Source organism: Lonchura striata, chromosome 13 (genome assembly GCF_046129695.1).
Source record: "Lonchura striata isolate bLonStr1 chromosome 13, bLonStr1.mat, whole genome shotgun sequence".
NCBI classification, from domain to species: domain Eukaryota; kingdom Metazoa; phylum Chordata; class Aves; order Passeriformes; family Estrildidae; genus Lonchura; species Lonchura striata.
The window spans coordinates 22,373,059-22,390,488 of record NC_134615.1 but is presented as its reverse complement, the minus strand read 5'-3'; the positions used below and the strand labels follow the sequence as shown (position 1 = coordinate 22,390,488).

The 17,430-nt window shown below is 47.9% G+C and overlaps 1 protein-coding gene across 1 annotated transcript in view; it reads right to left on the bottom strand.

The window, feature by feature from the left end:
* The window catches only part of ZC3H18 (zinc finger CCCH-type containing 18), a 43,608-nt gene that overhangs the window by 14,109 nt on the left and 12,069 nt on the right, over window positions 1–17,430 (bottom strand). Inside the window, exons 7-10 of the mRNA XM_021526935.3 lie at window positions 16,181–16,213; window positions 14,582–14,699; window positions 11,775–12,067; window positions 539–739 (exon numbers count right to left, since the gene is read on the bottom strand). Coding sequence (XP_021382610.1) covers window positions 539–739; window positions 11,775–12,067; window positions 14,582–14,699; window positions 16,181–16,213 — 645 coding nt within the window. The remainder of the gene's footprint in view (window positions 1–538; window positions 740–11,774; window positions 12,068–14,581; window positions 14,700–16,180; window positions 16,214–17,430) is intronic.

Genomic DNA, 17,430 nt, shown 5'->3' with positions numbered 1-17,430 from the left:
AATGTGAGGGTGTTGCTGTATGGAATAAATTAAGAGTTTAGAAGTTATAATAGAAGTTATATAGTTATAATGTATAGCTATAATAGAATATATAATAGAATATATACTTAGAATAGAATATGTGTGGATGTGAGTTAAAAGTCCATTAGATAAAAGTATCCACTGTGCAGTAGAAGTAAGTAACCAACAGACAGTTGCCACAAGGTTTATTTTGCTTTTCTGACCTATCACCTTTACTTAACTTCTGCTGCACTGTGGATACTTTTATAAGTTCTGCTCCATTTGCATATTGGAGCCAATTATGGGGTCCTATCCTGCTTGGTTTTCTCTCTCCGGCCCACGCTGTTTGTGCTCTTGGGGCAGAGATTTGGATCATTTGTCCTTGGAGCAGGGATTGTTTTGTCTCCCTGCTGTGTGCAGAGAGCTCAGCACGCTGCTGTGGAGCTCAGAGGCGCACTGCAAAGCGGCACAGAGGGTGAGAAATGGAAATGGAAATAGAAATGGAAAATCCAAACCCGAGGTGGCGGGCTGGCCTCACCTGGAGGAGCCGGAGGCGGAGGCCGAGGAGGCCGAGGTTTTGCGGCGCCGGCGCGCCCGGCTGGGGGACACGGACAGGCCCAGCTTCTTCTTGGGGGACTTGGACCGGCGCCACGGGTCCTTCCACTCGTCCGCACGCTTGGACGGGGCAGCGCCCAGCGCCGGCGCCTCCTTCTCCTTCTTCAGCGCCTCGGGCTGCCGGCTGCAACACAGGCACGGGTCAGCAGGGCTGGGCTGGGGAAGGGGCACGGGGGGGGAAAGGGCCCAGGAATGCTGGAACCGTAATAATATATAACGTTAGAATGGAACAGGTATTAGAATATACAAGAATAGTATATAATATTGTATGTAATATGTTGAGTCCTGTGACAGTACTATATATATATAGTATATATAATATAATATATATAATATATAATATTATATGTACTATATTATAAATATAGTATATATAATATATATTATATTACATTATATATAATATTATATTATATTACATTATATTATATTAAGTATATATATAATATATATAGTATATAGTATATATAATATGCATAGTATATAGTATATATAATATGTATATCATATATATTATACATATTATATATAGTATATATAATATACTATATATTATATATTTTACATATTCTATATACAATCTATAGAATATAATATAGTATACTATTTATATTCTATATACTATATATTTTTACATATTCTATATACTATACATAATATAATATATAATATAATATAATATATAATACATAATATATCACATATAATACATAATATATCACATATAATATATGATACATAATATATGTAATAAGTATAATATGTAATATATTTTACATAATAATATATAGCAATATATATTACAATATATAATAATATAATATATATTACTTTTTATATGCTATGTAATGATTAATATAATATATGATTATATTGTTGCAATATAATATATATTCTAATATAGATGCACTACAACATGAAATAACTCGCGTATCTGCACTAAGATTGAAGGAGTAAAAGGAAGTAAAAGGAGTGAACTTTGTTTTCGACCTCGCAATATACAGAATTCCAAAAGTGGCAGTGGATTGGAATCAGCTCCTGCCTGGTTCCAAACTCAGCTCCTGCCTGGTTCCAGGCTCAGCTCCTGGTGATTCCAAACTCAGCTCCTGCCTGGTTCCAAACTCAGCTCCTGCCTGGTTCCAAACTCAGCTCCTGGTGATTCCAAACTCAGCTCCTGCCTGGTTCCAGGCTCAGCTCCTGGCCTCCAAGGACTGACACAAGCAAGAGGGAAGGGAATGGCAAAGCTGCTCCTCCCCAGAGCAATAAATTGTCCTCCCCAGAAGAAGGAGCAGCTCCCTCCCCACCTGGCCACAAACCATGCTGCTTTACCCTGATTTTGTCCTCTGGGTGCTCAAACACCACCAAAGGAGGTGCCCAGCCAGGCTTCACTCTCTCCCTCCTCCCTTCCCTTTTTTCATTTCCCCTTTTTTGGTCCTCTGGGTTTCCCTTCTCCTCTCCAACCCTCTGAAAACAATTCAGGCCCAACTTTTCAGCACCTGCACCAGACACTTCCTTAAGTACTCCAGGATGAGTTTCTTGAGGCTGAGACTTTATTACCTCTCTTATCTCTGGGTGATTTAACCTGGAATTTTTCCTTGCCCTCGCTCTAACCTGCACTCAACTCCTCAATTACCTGCTTCTAATCTTCTCCCTGGGGTTTCAGGCAGAGTTTGTGAGGGATTAAAGCTTTCTGAAGCCTCTTGGACTCACCAAATTAGCAGGACAATGATGCATTTATTCCTTTCCTCAAACCAGTGAGTTCCCAGAGAATTTGGGGAAGGAAAGGCCCCTTTCCCCATGGGTTCAGCCAGTACCACCCCATTACTCACACCACTGAAGCAACCACTCCCCACAGGACTTCCTCTACCTTTTTGAGATAAAAAAGCCACCTTCAAGTTTTCTAATAATTCCAGGCACACTTCAACAAACCCCAGGATAATGAAAGCTCTTGGTCAGGAGCCTGTTCTTTGAAGACTTCACACCTCACAGAAGCCTCATCCCTTCATTTCTGGCAGAGTTTCCTCATCCCCAGGACTGGGATGTGCTGACCTAAAAATCCAGGCTCTGACTATTTCCTAATCTCTGCTGATGTAAAAGCAATTCTACTCTTTGTCCCACAACTCCCTCGGAATATTCAGAGGAAAACCCCTCCTTTCATGTTCACCCTCCCACCAATCTCACTCCAGCTCCAGCAGAGGAGAATTGGATGCCTCCATCCCACACAGAAGTACCCAGGAAGGGAGTCCCAGGCAGGGTCATGGCTCAGCTGCACTCCCCAGCAGCCCCATTCCATCCTCCCCCTTTCCCAGCCCTGCTCCAGCACACACTGTTTAACTCAGAACAGGCTATCTGCAGTGCCCTGGTCAAGTTTTCCAAGTTACAGCCACAATTCCATGAGAATTTCATCTTGGAGGAACACCACGACTTGGAATGTGTTATAACCTGGTAACATTCCATAGTCCAAGCTGGGCTCAAGGGCTCCTTCCAGCAGATGTTTTCAAATCCATTTGGAATTGCCAATTTCACCTCTGGAATATCCTCAAATCAACCAAGTGCAGAACAAGAAGGACAGGAAGATTGGGAAAAGCCTCCACACCTTGCATGAAGCAGCAGGATAAAGAGCAAGGAAAGGAGGAGAGAAAACCATGTGAGTGTCCCCATGGAAAATGCCCAATATATCCTGATCCAATGTGCCTTCCCAGGGGATTGCAGTGAGCTCTGGGAGATGCAGGGGGGACATTCTGCTGGCACAGGCAGCTTTATCTAGGATAAAACCTCAAGAGAATGACAAATCTGGGAGGTTTAGGTTGGAGATCAGGGAAATGTTCTTCCCCCAGAGGGTGCTGGGCACTGCCCAGGCTCCCCAGGGAATGGGCACGGCCCTGAGGCTGCCAGAGCTCCAGGAGGAGACTTTGGACAAGGCTCAGGATTGGATTTTGGTGTCCTGGGCAGGACACCAGTCCTTGGGCTGAAGATCCCTGTGTGTCCCTTCCAGTTCAGGACATCCCACAAGTCCGTGAACCTGGAACGCCCTCGCACCTCTCCGGGTTCAACTCCCTCCTGAACCAGTTTTCAGAAAGAAAAGCATCCTACAGGATTTATTCTCCCTTAAAAGCACCTCAAACTCACATCCAACAGCACATCCTGGGAGCTGGAACAGCTCCAGCTGAAGTCCAGAGCTTGGGCGCCAGCCGGGAGCAGGGATGACTCTGAAAGCAAAATCTCATTTACTTGCACCTTTTACCTGGTTTGATGCAATTCCCTCTGGATGAAGTCACCTTCTGGAGGAAAGGAAAACCACAACAGAAAGCCTCATTTTGGGGTGTGCTTGGCTTTTTGACTCAGCACTAAACTCTACAGACAAGGAAGATGCTGCTCCTGACAGGACAATTTCAAAGCCTTCCATCAGAGCTTCCAATGCGTGGCATCACCAAAGAAACTCGTTCAACCCAAAACTGGGATCTGATGCTGCTGGATTCACCTTCTCCAGTGGAATTCAGGAGGCAGAATGGAAAGTGAGCTGGAGCAGCTCCCTAGAGACCATCCCAATCACAGCCTGGCCAGGTGCCACAGCTGGGAGAGGAGGAGGGGAGGATTTCTGCTCCTTTCACTCTTACAGCCTAGGTGATTTTGTGCTGGATCTGGTGCTTGGTGGAGCTCTCAGCTCCTGAATTCAGTAAATTAAAAAAAACAAGAATGGTTTGCTGCTGGCTCAGTGAGATCAGCCTGCCATGGTGAAAAGGAGGGAAGAATTCCAGGGCTGGTGAGCTACAGGATCGGCTCAGGAGTTCATCCTCACCCTCAGCACAGCTGCCCAGGCTGCTGGCAAACCTCACCCACTTCAGCACGGAGAGTGGCAAAGAACTCTGGTGCTCATCCCAACCTTTTTCACCAAATTCCAATTTTTAGGAAATAATTGAAATATTTCAGAAGTAACTCCTAAGTCCCTTCCACAAGGTTTTAAAAAAAATAATTAGAGGGAAGAAAAGACAAGAGTGACCAAAAGCACTTGAATTTCCAGCCAGATCCTCAAGAATCACTCAGGCAGCAGCTTCCAAAAGCAATTTTACCCTTAAAACAACAGAAAGTTTTCTTTTCCAGAAGGAACACGCTGATGCCCATTTGGCTGGAATGTAATGACAGCAATCAGGAGAAGTGAAGCTGAAGTGGCTTTGGCAGGGAGAGAAGGAGCAGAGGCAGCTCCAGCTGGCAGCACCCAGCCAGCTCCCAAATAAACCTGCCTCCCAAAAAAAACCAGGCTGCACGTCAGTGAGCCCAACAAAACTTTGGAGAGGAGGAAAAAGAAGCTGCCCAGCTCAAGCTCTGCTCATGTATTATGCAAATGCTGCCGAAGCATTTCTAATCTTGGAGGGGAAAATGAGCGTGCAGGGGAAAGCGCTTCCTGTCCTTCCCCATGCCGTGGGACAGGGAAGCAAACCTTATCACCCCTGGGCAGCAGTGACGTCAGCCTGGCTCGGGGCTGCTCTTCCAGCTCCCCTTTCTCCAGGAGGAAAGTCCAGGGATGATTTAACAGCCCTGGTGTTCCTGCAGGAAAGCTGCGATTGCGTCAGCAGCGCCGGCGCCGCTTTTCCTTCAGTGGCAAGTGGAATTTTCCAGAGGAAGTGGACTCGAGGAATGACTGGAGCCATGTGCCAAGGCAGCTGTGAAAGGATTTGTAATTGCTGCAAAATAAATTCCAGCAGAGTGCAAGCACGCAGGAACTCTTCCTGTCTTGGACTAATGGAGAGGGACAACAGCTCTGGAGAGCCACCTACATGTGCCCAGGACAGGGAATGCTGGGCCTTGGAGCTGCTGCCCGTTGATCTTGGTGAAATATTAGCAGGAAAAATGCTTTTCTCAAGTTGTTTCCATCTGAAACTGAGTTATCAGTCACTTCAAAAAAAAAAAAAAAAAAAAAAAAAAAAAGAAGGATTTCTTCAAAGCCTGTTGGGGAGAGGCTTGGAAATTAAAGAGTGGAGATACAATCTGAACCTCCAGGATGAAATCATCCCAGCAGGGAGATAAAGCTATCAGAGATGGCATCTCCCCTAAGGGCTGAGCATTTGACGCCTGGAGAGCCTCCTCTCGGTGAGCAGGAGGCAGCCATCCTGCCCGGAATGTGCCAGGATCCTGCCCTGGAATTACCTTGTTGCACTAAAATCCAGGCTGGGGGATCTCCCCTTAACGCCAGCTCTGAAATGCTGAAGAAATTCACATTCCTTGAGATCCACATCTGAGTCACTCACTGCCCTCCATCTCAGTTTAGGGTTATGAAATTCTGCTGCTGCTGCTGGGGAAGTGGAGGCAGCAGCTCAGGAACCATAAGAACCAACAGAAATTCCAAGCAGCAGGAATTTTTTGTGGAGAACTTGGAAAGCTTGGTTTCATCCACAGACTTCATCATCATGGAATCACGAAATGGTTTGGGTGGGAAGGGACATTAAAACTCATCCAGTCCCTGGGCAGGGACACCTTCCACCATCCCAGGGTGCTCCAATGCCATCCAACCTGGCCTGGGGCACTTCCAGGGATGAGGCAGCCACAGCTTCTCTGGGCAACATCTATCCTCAAAGGGAAAAATTCCTGTCCAATATTCCATCTAACCTGGCAGTGGGAGCCATTCCCTGTGTCCTGTCCCTCCATGCCTTGTCCCCAGTGTCCCTCCAGCTCTCCTGGAGCCCCTTGAGGTCCTGGAAGGGCTCTGAGCTCTTCCTGAAGCCTTTCCTTCCCCAAGCTGAACACCTCCAGCTCTCCCAGCCTGGCTCCAGAGCAGAGCTGTTCTTATCACCAGCTTCCCCAAAGTCCTGGGAGCAGAAATGAGAGCAGAGCTGTCTAAGCAGGTTCCATGGCTCGGGGTGGCAGCTGCACCACGAAAAACGGGGATGTAAACAAGTTGTTATCGTGTTTATCACAGCACAGCCTCCATGCAGGGCACTGGATTGAGATCCCAAAGAACCTTGGGGTGGCACGGGATGTGCTCTGTATGTGAAAAGAGGGAATTCCTTCTCTGAGCAGTCCTGGAACATCTGGAGTGTGCAGGAGCAGAGGTCCAGCAGATAAAATCCATCTCAGCCTGGGAAACTCAACAGCCTGGGGTCATTTGCTTCGCTTAATCCCCTGCACTCCTGGAAGCTGCCCAGACACCTGCAGAGCAAATCCATGCCCCTGGATGAAGGTTTTTCCCCCTTCACTCAATTTTCATGGATACAAAACAAAATCAGGGCATTCCAAGCTTTTACCAATGCCCAACTCCAATGCCAGGAAGAGCACACAGCTGTCTGTCCTGCCTGCTCTTCCTCCTGTGGCAGGACAAACGGGAACAAATGAAGGATTTCTTTTAGGAATTAACAGATTTCCACAGGGAAAACAAAGAGGATCCCAATTCCACCATTCTCCCACCTTTAGGCAGCAGGATGAGATGCCATCACTAAGACCTCCCAAAACTGACTGACAGCTACTTTCATTCAGAGCTTCTACACCCAAAAAATAGGGAACAAATCCAGCTGGCAGCATTGGGAGACCACCAGATGCTCTCAGTAAAAACAACGACCCAGGAACACTCAGAATTAAAGATTCTTCCAAAAAAACGAGTTCAGTTGCTCTGTGGTGCACACACCACCATGAATCACTCCATTTGCATTCCCTCTTTTTGCCACTCCTTTATCTAATCAAGCTCCTTCCAACACTTTCTGACTTGCAGGCCCTGGATAACCTGCATTGATTCCAGAGCCTGGGTTATCCTGCTCATTAACGTGCTCAGAGATTAACAAAGTCAACTTGAACCAGCCTGAGAAAACAACACAAGGGTGAGCACGGCACGTAACCTTTTGTCCTGGAACCTGCAGCACCTCACACTCCAGCTGACACCTGGAAAGGTTTTAGGAGGATTTAGGATTTGTCCTTTCCGACTTTGCTGTCAGTTGTCCCTGCTCACAGGGTTATTTTGGTTTTTAATGGCTGCCTAAGTGCTCTCCATTAATAGGTTTTAGTCCTGATGGAGGAAACTTCCTTCCAAAAAAAGTGTGGTGTGGATAATGCCAGGATGGTCTGTCAGACACTGCTCCTTCCTGGCACCTTCCCAGCTGCTGTCACCTCCTGGGAACATCTCTGAGGACAAGAACTCCCTCCTTCTCCTCATCCTACATGGCACTGGTGCTCCCTAAACCTGCCCTGGCACAGCTCCAGCCACTCCTTGGCACAGGGACATCAGTGCCAGCGCTGCCCATTGGGAATGATCTCCTGAATCTCCCTCAGTGCTTTGGGAATACAACCACCAACAGGCCCCACAGCACTGGCTTGCTTCACGAGCTCCTGGAACAAACAGATGCTGGTGGCAACAACAGAAAGGATTAAAGGAAATTATTCCAGTGTGTGGAGCTTTTGCCCCCAGCTAAAGGGTCAGAACATCTTGCACTGCTCTAAGTTTCTTCAGAGGACATATTTCATGTCACTTCTTTATCCCTGAAAGGATTTGCACAACAGGGAAAGAAAAAGAAGGAATTTTGCACTCAGCAAAAATCAGGCCCAGCCTGGGGCATCAGAACTTGTTCTGGAGATGGGAGCAGGAGGACAGACAGCCAAGTTATCCCTCTAATTGATCATAAAGTGTCCTGGCTTGTCTGAGTCTTCGATGCCTGAGGAGGGAGGAGGAGGAGGAGGGGGAGGAACAGTTTTACCACCACTATAATCTCTAAAGATTTTAAACTTCTTGGAGTGCTCACCTTAACCTTGGGGGGGGGGAATAAAACAACCCAAAGCTTAAAACAGCAATTGCATGTTCACAGATCCATGGAGTGATTTGGGCTGGAATGTATCTTAAAGCTCATCTCATTCTACCCCCTGCCATGGGCAGGGACACCTTCCACTAACCCAGGATGCTCCAGCCTGGCCTTGAACAGTTCCAGGGATCCAGGGGCAGCCACAGCTCCTCTGGGCACCCTGTGCCATGACCTCCCCACCCTCACAGGGAAGAATTTCTTCCCACAATCCAATCTAAACCTGCTCTCTGCCAGTTTGAATCCATCTCCCCCTTGTCCTGTCACTCCATGCTCCTGTTCAAAGCCCCTCTCTCTGTTTCTTGGTGGCTCCCTACATGTACTGGAAGACAAATTTGTGAATTTCTTCAAAAAAGCCCAATCCACATGTAACAATCCCACTGGAGCCCAAACACCACAGCCTCTTCTTTCCAAAGGCTCAAGGAAAAACACTTGTCCCTGAATGCATCAGGGTTTAAAACTTTAAGTTCTATTCCTCCTCAGCTCCATCACCCAGCAATACTGGGAACAACTCTGGCTTCTCCACATTTTTCGCCTTGAACTCCTGTGCTGTTCAGAGATCAGGTTAAACCTTCCTGCTTTCAGCAGAATGGAAAAGCAATTTGTTCTGTACTCCTGCCTGTTTGCTGCTTGGGTTCTCTCAGCCCTTGATTCTGTAGGTCCTGGTTTGTTCCTTCCTCCAGCTCCTGTGGGAGTGAGCAGCATGAACCTGGAATTACTGAAACCCTCAGCTCTGCCTTGGGCACAGCTCAGCGCTGCTTGCACAACCCCCGTGGAGGAGTTCTCCAGGTTCTGTGGAGAACTTCTCCAGGTTCTGTGGAGGAGTTCTCCAGGTTCTCTGGAGGAGTTCTCCCAGCCCCTTGGAGGATCTCTCCAAGTTCTGTGGAGGATCTCTCCAAGTTCTGTGGAGGATCTCTCCCATCCCCGTGGAGGAGCTCTCCCAGCCCATCAGCGCCAGGGCCTCGTGAGCCCTGGAAGTGGCAGGAATGTTAACGGGCAGCTGGAGAGGGTGGACCTGCCAAAAGCTGGGATCCAGCAATTAGGGAAAGCCCAGAGTCTATAAATAGAGCCCCAGGTGTGTGCTGTGGCATTCTGTGCATCCTGCTTCCTGGGAAGCACGGAGCAATCCCGGGTTTGACACGTTAAACGAGCTCAGGAGCTGCTCAATCCCAGAATGCCAAAGCTGCCCCTCTGGAGCCTGGCACGGAGGAATCTGGAGAAAAGGTGAGACGGCTCGAGCCACTGCTCTGCCATGAGGAAGCTGGAGCTGGTCACAAAGTGGGACACAGGCCAGAGCCAGGTCACAGCACGAGCGTGACGGGGACTCCTGGGGAAATGCCAAGTGACAGATGAGGGATGCGGCCTCCGAGGGAGAAGCTGGAATTAGGCTTTCACTTGTTAAAAAGCTTTTTCAAAACTTCTTTCTGCAGGTTTGTTTTCTCCACCAGACACCTGCAGAGCTGTGGGACGGGGTCATGTTGACGTGGATGTCCACCATGGGAACTGAAATCCCACCCTTCCAACGTGGGCAACCTGTGCCAGGGCCTTGCCACTCTCACAGGGAAGAATTCCTTCCCAACATCCCATCTAACCCTGCACTCCCTTGAACTTAAGACCATTTCCTCTTGCCCTGTCACTTCATGCCCTTTGAAAAGTCCCTCTCTGTAGCAGACTTCAAACAAAAAAAGCAAAGAGGTGCATCAGAAACTATTCCTGAATGACCAAGACTCATCTCAAGGAGCCTGTTTTGGAGACACAAGAGGCATCCCCAGCTCCCTTGTGCCACAGGGAAGCAGGGAATGTGTATCCCCTGAATGCTGTCTATCCCATCTCTGGGCTCTCACGTGGTTTTCATGGAATGAGATGGATCCAAGATTGGTGAGCACGGCCACTGCTTCTGCACAGCACCCTCTGGGCAGCACTGGCAGCCCAACCTCTCCCAGCAGAGCCCTGCCCCAGGACTCCAGCAGTGCCAGGGGAAGGAGCAGCCAGCAGGCTCGTCCCTGGGTCACGGTGACTGTCACTGACTCATGACCTCGAGCTGCCAAGCAGCTGACATCACTTTCATTGACATCATCTCCATCTCATGGGTCTGGGCAAGATCTGTCCCATCACCGAGCCAAGGAGTGCACAAACCATCGGGCAACCTGGTAATTAAGGTGCACAAATCGCGGTTGTGAAGATTATAATTAAACGGAACATGTAATTATGGTATTCCTATAACTGCTCTGGAGCTGCTGCTGCTCCTCCAGACCGTTCTGAAACTGTCACTTCCTCTTGGGAAAGAGGGTCAGAAATCAGCTAACCTTTCAGTAATGCAGATCAAAATTCTGCGTTGGATTCAGGACTAAGCCTTGCTCCCACCTAAATCCACCTGATTCCACGTGGAGCCTCATTCCTGGCATTCTTAGCCCTGCTCTTCATCGATCCAACTCTTCCTCATGCCCATCGTGTTTCACGCCTTCCTCCAGTGCAGAGGAACAGCACGGACAGCAGGCAGCAGGAAAAGCTCCAATAAACCTTGGGAAACAGTTTCCCTGCACTTCTCTGTGCCCCACACATCCCTGTGTGGGCACCCCAGGGTGCTCCACATGCTGGGGGAGTCTCCATCTGCCACTCTTCCCAAGAAACTGTTCAGCAGATTTCCTGGAGATCCCAAAATCACAGAATGGGTTGGGTTGAGAAGGACAGTGAAGTCCCTCTCACTTCACCCCCTGCCATGGGCAGGGACCATCCACTAGACCAGGTTGCTCCAAGGTGTCCCTCTGCAAAAGATGTGATACTTTTCCGTGATTCTGAACCAAACGAGGTTGTGACATCAGAGCTTCCATTTCACTGGGATATTTATCCAGATCTTTACAAATATGCCTCACTGACAGAGGAACAAAACAGGAACCATGTTCCTGCACTTTCAGTCTGCTTCCATTTTCTCTTTCATACAGGTCACAACCACAATTTCCACAAACAATGGGTGGTCAGAGGAAACAAATCTGACTTCAGGCTGCAATTCTACTGAGCACAGACTTGTTCCAAGGACAATTCCTTTACTTTGTCGACTTGTACTTAAATCTCCAGATACTTCTGCTATCCACAAACTCCCAAAGCAGCCCTAAATCTTGTGACAGGCATTTCTCAAGGCCTCAAAGGGAGTCACCACAGGCCTCCCAAGGATCCAACCTGCAGGAATCCCTCATCCTCCCAAAACCTCTCCAGCCTGAAGGGAAGAGGGAGGAGCCGACCATCTCCATACCAAAGGACATTCCTGTTTTCAGGGTCATTGTCACCGATGTTTTAGCTCCACTTAGTGGCCACAAGGCTCACGAACTACTTCTGTCCTCGGCAGTTACACGCCCGCGGATCAGCCAGCACCCGATCCCAGCTTACCTGGGGAGCAGCGGGGAGCGCGGCTTGGCCTTGTCCTTGTCCTTGTCGCGCTCCCTGTCGCGGTCGCGGTCCCTGTCGCGGTCCCTGTGCTGCCTGTCCTTCTCGTCCCTCTTCACTCGTTCCCGCTCCCGTTCCCACTCTTCCTTCCGCCGCTGCCGCTCCTTGTCGCGCTCCCGTTCCCGCTCCCGTTCGCGCTCCCGCTGCCGCCGCTCCCGCTCCCGCTCGCGCTCCCGCTCCCGTTCCCGCTCCCGCTGTCTGGTCTCTCTTTCCCGTTCCCGTTCTCGCTCTCTTTCCTTGGGAAAAAAACAACACAGAAGCCACGGTGATGCTGGGGGAGCAGCTCCCAGCAAAGCCCGGCGGGCCTGGGAACGCCAGGAATTCCATCCGCCCTCCCTCAGCAAAGGATTGAGATCAATAATCTGCAAGCCAGTGACATGGAGACCAGTGATCTGGAGATCAATAGATCAGCAATCTGGAGATCAATAGATCAGCAATCTGGAGATCAATAATCTGGAGACCAATGACAGATCAACAATCTGGAGATCAATTATCTAGAGATCAATGATAGATCAACAATATGGAGATCAATAATCTGGAGATCAATGACAGATCAACAATCTGGAGATCAATTATCTGGAGATCAATGATAGAGCAACAATCTGAAGATCAATGATAGATCAACAATCTGGAGATCAGTGACAGATTAACCATCTGGAGATCAATGACAGATCAACAATCTGGAGATCAATGATAGATCAAAAATCTGGAGATCAATAATCTAGAGATCAATGACAGATCAACCATCTGGAGATCAATAATCTGCAGATCAATGATAAATCAACAATCTGGAGATCAATAATATAGAGATAAATGATAGATCAGCAATCTGGAGATCAGTGATAGATCAACAATATGGAGATCAATGATAGATCAACAATCTGGAGATCAACAATCTAGAGATCAATGATAGATCAGAAATCTGGAGATCAACAATCTAGAAATCAATAATATAAAGATCATTAATAGATCAACAATCTGGAGATCAATTATCTGGAGATCAATGACAGATTAACAATCTGGAGATCAATTATCTGGAGATCAATGACAGATCAACAATCTGGAGACCAATAATATAGAGATCAATGATAGATCAGCAATCTAGAGATCAACGATAGATCAACAATCTGGAGATCAATGACAGATCAACAATCTGGAGATCAATTATCTGGAGATCAATGACAGATCAACAATCTGGAGACCAACATCCTGCTGAGCAGAACCTGGATACAAACACAGCATCACACCCCACACAACTGCTGTTTTCAAAAGTCAATGTTGGATTAATTTGGTTTGTGAAGCTCATTAAATAAATGTATTGATGTTTACAAGTCTTTCCTCTTGTTGCTGATCATTTCTATAACCACATAATTAACTTTGCAAATGAGCACCAGGAAAATAATTGGTGATGTGTGGCCACAGTGAGGCCCAGGCTCCTTGTCCTGCAGAAAACAAGGATTTAGAGCACAGGAAAAGGTACTCTTGAAAGGATTTGATGGAAAGCACTGAAAAGCTCTCCCCTGAGCATGACTGGCTGGTTTGGTCACTGCTCCAGAGGCACAAAGTTTGCATGAGGGGAAAGGAAGAGCAGGGAAAGGGTTCAGAACTTTGTTTTCACCCAGATCCATTCCTGGTGTACCACCCACAACTCCTGGGATTTCAGCACCTGCCTGCTGCTGTCCTGGGCCTCAATCCTGCCATCTGCACAGTCAGGCTGGAGCCTCTGCTGCTACACAGAGCACACCTGCCCAACTCTAATCCTCTCCTTCCCAGGAGTTAGCAAGGAACCCTTTCCTCCACCAGGATCTTTCCTGGAAACTCCCTCCCTCTCCAAGATGCCCAAGGATGGGCAAGCACTGCTCAACTGCTACACCGAGGAGCAGCCAAGGAGCATGAGCAGGAACCACCTTCCCATCTCACACATGGAATTGCTAAGGTTGGAAAAGACCTTCAGATCATCAAGTGCAACCCTCAGCCAGCACCATCACCAAGGTCACCACTGACCAAGGTGCCACATCCACAGGTTTTCTGAACACTTCCATGGGTGAGGACTCCGCCACTTTCCTGGGCAGTTTTTTCCAATGCTTTACACCCTTCCCATGGAAGAATTTTCCTAAAATCCAATCTAATCCTCCCCTGGGCCAGCATGAGGCCGTTCCCTCTGCTCCTGTCCCTGTTCCTGGAGCAGAGCCCGACCCCCCGGCTGTCCCCTCCTGGCAGGAGCTGAGCAGGGCCAGGAGGGTCCCTGAGCCTCCTTTGCTCCGGGCTGAGCCCCCCCAGCTCCCTCAGGATCCTCCAGTGCCTTCCCAAATCCCTCAGGATCCTCCAGCCCCTTCCCAGCTCCATCCCCTTCCCTGGACACGCTCCAGCCCCTCCAGGTCTGTTTTGGAGGATTCTCCAAACCTGACCAGAGCCCCAGGTGTGGTCTCAGCGGTGCCCAGCACAGGGGACAGTCCCTGCCCGGGGCTGTGGCCATGCCAGGGCTGGGGCCAGCCAGGTGCCAGTGGCCTTCTCCAACAGCACTCCCAGGCCTTTTCCACCAGGCAGCTCCCCACCTTGAACACTGCTTTTGCCCTCCTGGTGATCCTCCATCCCCTCACCTCCAGCATACTCTGTGCTGGAATTAAGCCAAAATTGAACTATTTGAAAGCTCCTGTTCCAAGCACTGCCCTGGAACCGTGCCAAGGCCCAGAAGAACCTGGAAGAAAGTCAGGAAGGAAAAGGGGGAAGGGGGGGATTTCCTTACTTACTCTGTAGTTACGGTAGGGGTCGGGGTCTGTGTACTGAACCCTGAAATTCTCATACTGCCCACCACGCCAGAAGCGCTCTATTTCATAGTCATAATAGGGATCTGCATAGGGATCAAGCCTACAATGAAAAACAGGGAATGTTAGAGAGGGAAAAGGCACCTTGGCACCACAAAAACTGTGTGTGCTACGTCAGCTCAGCCACTGTGACAAGAAAACCACGTTCAATGCAGCAGGGCTGTGCAGAGATGTTTATTTTTTACACAGCCCAACCAGACAGTCTTTTTTAAAGTGAGGCTTATCAGAGAAAAGCACAAACCTTTCTTGATAAACACCAAAAAAAGAGCTACCAAAAATTCAGCCTTCAAATCAATGTGGTGCAAACAACAGAAAGTGCTTTTGAGAGCCCCTTCCAGTGCCTGCAAAGGGAGCAGGACATGCTCTGCCTCATTGATTGAGAGCTGGGATTTCTGCCCATGCACCACAGCTCATCCCAAACTCCTTCAGGAGTGGAAGGGATGGAGATCCCCCAGTTCCCTGCCCCTGGAGTGATGGCTGCCACCAGTGCCACCAGCACAGGACAGGTGCTGAGCTTTCCACAGGGAGCAGTGGAGCTTTTGGGGCAGGTCAGCAACACCCTGCACCTGGAATTACCCCCTGGGATGAAGGCACCAGTTCTCCAGCTGACATTCCCCAGTGGGAATCAGCTGCTGGCCCAGCCAGGGACTGGTGAGCACGTGGCACACACAGAACTGCAGAACGAGGGAGTTTTGGGGAGGGGAAGGATTGAAACCCCACCCTCCTTAAAGCTGCTTCCTCCATGTCCTGATTTCTGTTAACATTGCTTGATGGTTTTAATTCCCCAACTCAACAACATCAAACCACCTGGAGTGCAAATATCAGATCCACTGTGAGGATGAGGAGGGTACAGGGAAGAAGAAACTTCCAGGGCCACAGAGGAGTTGGTGGCAGAGCTAAGATTATACAGCAAGTGCTCCCAAATTCCAGATTATCCATAATGAGGCTCTGATTTATCAAAAAACTAATAAAGGAGACACTTTTTGAATTTTAGAAGTGCCAAAGAGCCAGGTTAAGATGAAGGTGCTGCCCTGTGAGTGGTACCTGTATTTCTTTCAGTGCTTTTATATAATTTAGGATTTCTCTTTTCGACTGAAGCAATAACCCAAGGGAAGGAGAACTAGGATTTGAGATGCAACAAACTCCTGATGCCAACCCCAAACCAGCCTGGATTCAGTGACATCAGGTGTTCAGAGACAGGAAAATATCTCAAGCCATGCCAGAAAGGAAACTCTGCTTTTTCACACAGCCTCAAGCCCAAATTTCCCCTTTCTGTAATATTGGTGGAGGGTTTTTTTTTATTTCAAAAAGGATCACTGCTGTGTGTTTGGGTAATTCAGTGCTTGTATCACTAGAAAACAACTGGTACCACCCCAAAAATATTCCAATATAACCACTGAGTCAACTGCTGAGGGGACAGTGGTCAGTCTGTGGCCTCGGAAGTTGGAGGAAGTGCAATGGAAAAAAAGGCAAAGGAAAATTTTCTTACAGTTGTAACAGTACTGGAATCAAAGACCTGCTTACCCATAGTTAATGTTTTCTTTGATGTCCACCTCCCTATAGTTATTCAAAAAAGAAAAAGGGATTCATGAACTACTGAGACAACTCCACATGTCACAAGACAGTGCTGAAAGCATTTTCTACACCCCAGCTGCACTTCCAGTGCTCCGTTGGCTGCAAGGTGCCCAACTGGGCAACAACTTGTGTGTGGGGAGGAGAAAAATCTGCATTTTCTAGAGCTTACAGCAGCAGATTCATAACTTTTCCCTTCACACACAATAAAGATATTTTTATGCTACAGCCTGCTCACACAGCCTTCCATTTTCAGGAATTCCAGCTGTTGGATGAGTTTTGTTTAACACTGGTTATGTGCAATATATTTTTTTTCTGGACTATGGGAAAACCAGGCCTGCTCTTAACAGTTCCTACATCAGAGAGGCCCAAAATGCTGGTGCACTTTATAGGGCAGTCATAAAATGAAGATAATGGATGAACAGCCCCCAGAGCACTGGTTCCTCTGAGAGGAACACAAGACCGAGATCCAGAGCTAATTAAACTCAGGAAAATATTAATACTTTAGAAGTTTCTTTTCCTTCAGAACAGAGGACAGAGGTCTTTTTGTTTTACTTTTTTTTTTTTTAATTAGGGAAAGGAATTGCACTCCAGAGCAAATCAAAGAATATTGAACAAAAGCTTAATCTACTCCTTTTCAGAGTTTTTTTTGTCATTCATCCACTCTAAAATAAACAGAACTAAGCCTTGCAAACCCTCTGGGAGTGAAAATATTTCCATAATCTGTCCATGTAGGAAGAACGGAGGATGCATGAACAAGGAGAGACAAATCCACCTGTATTCCTGCAGAATCCAAGCCTCTTTCCCAAAAAATCTCTTCCCATTCCTTTTCCTGGCTTGAGAAGTACCAAACAATTTCCCAGAGCTGGGTTTGAGGTCTCCAACTCTTTCAATTTTACCTTAAAACCCCAATTACCTGAACACTTAAATTTAGGTGCTTGTTGTGGCCAGGTACCAGCTTTGTTTCTCCCAGTGCCCAGTTTAACTGGGACCAGTCCAGGTGTTTTTAAACCAGTTTGCACCAGTGCAAAGAAGCCCCAGCTGGGGCCATCAGCTCCTGCCCACTGAACACGCTCCAACTTCGCAGCCTCACCTGGAATGCTTTTCAATTCTCATGTTTGGGATAAGCAAAAAAAAGAGGGGGGGGAAAAAAAAGCTGGAAGAGCACACTGGTGTGAGGGAGGCAATGCAGAGCTGGAGAG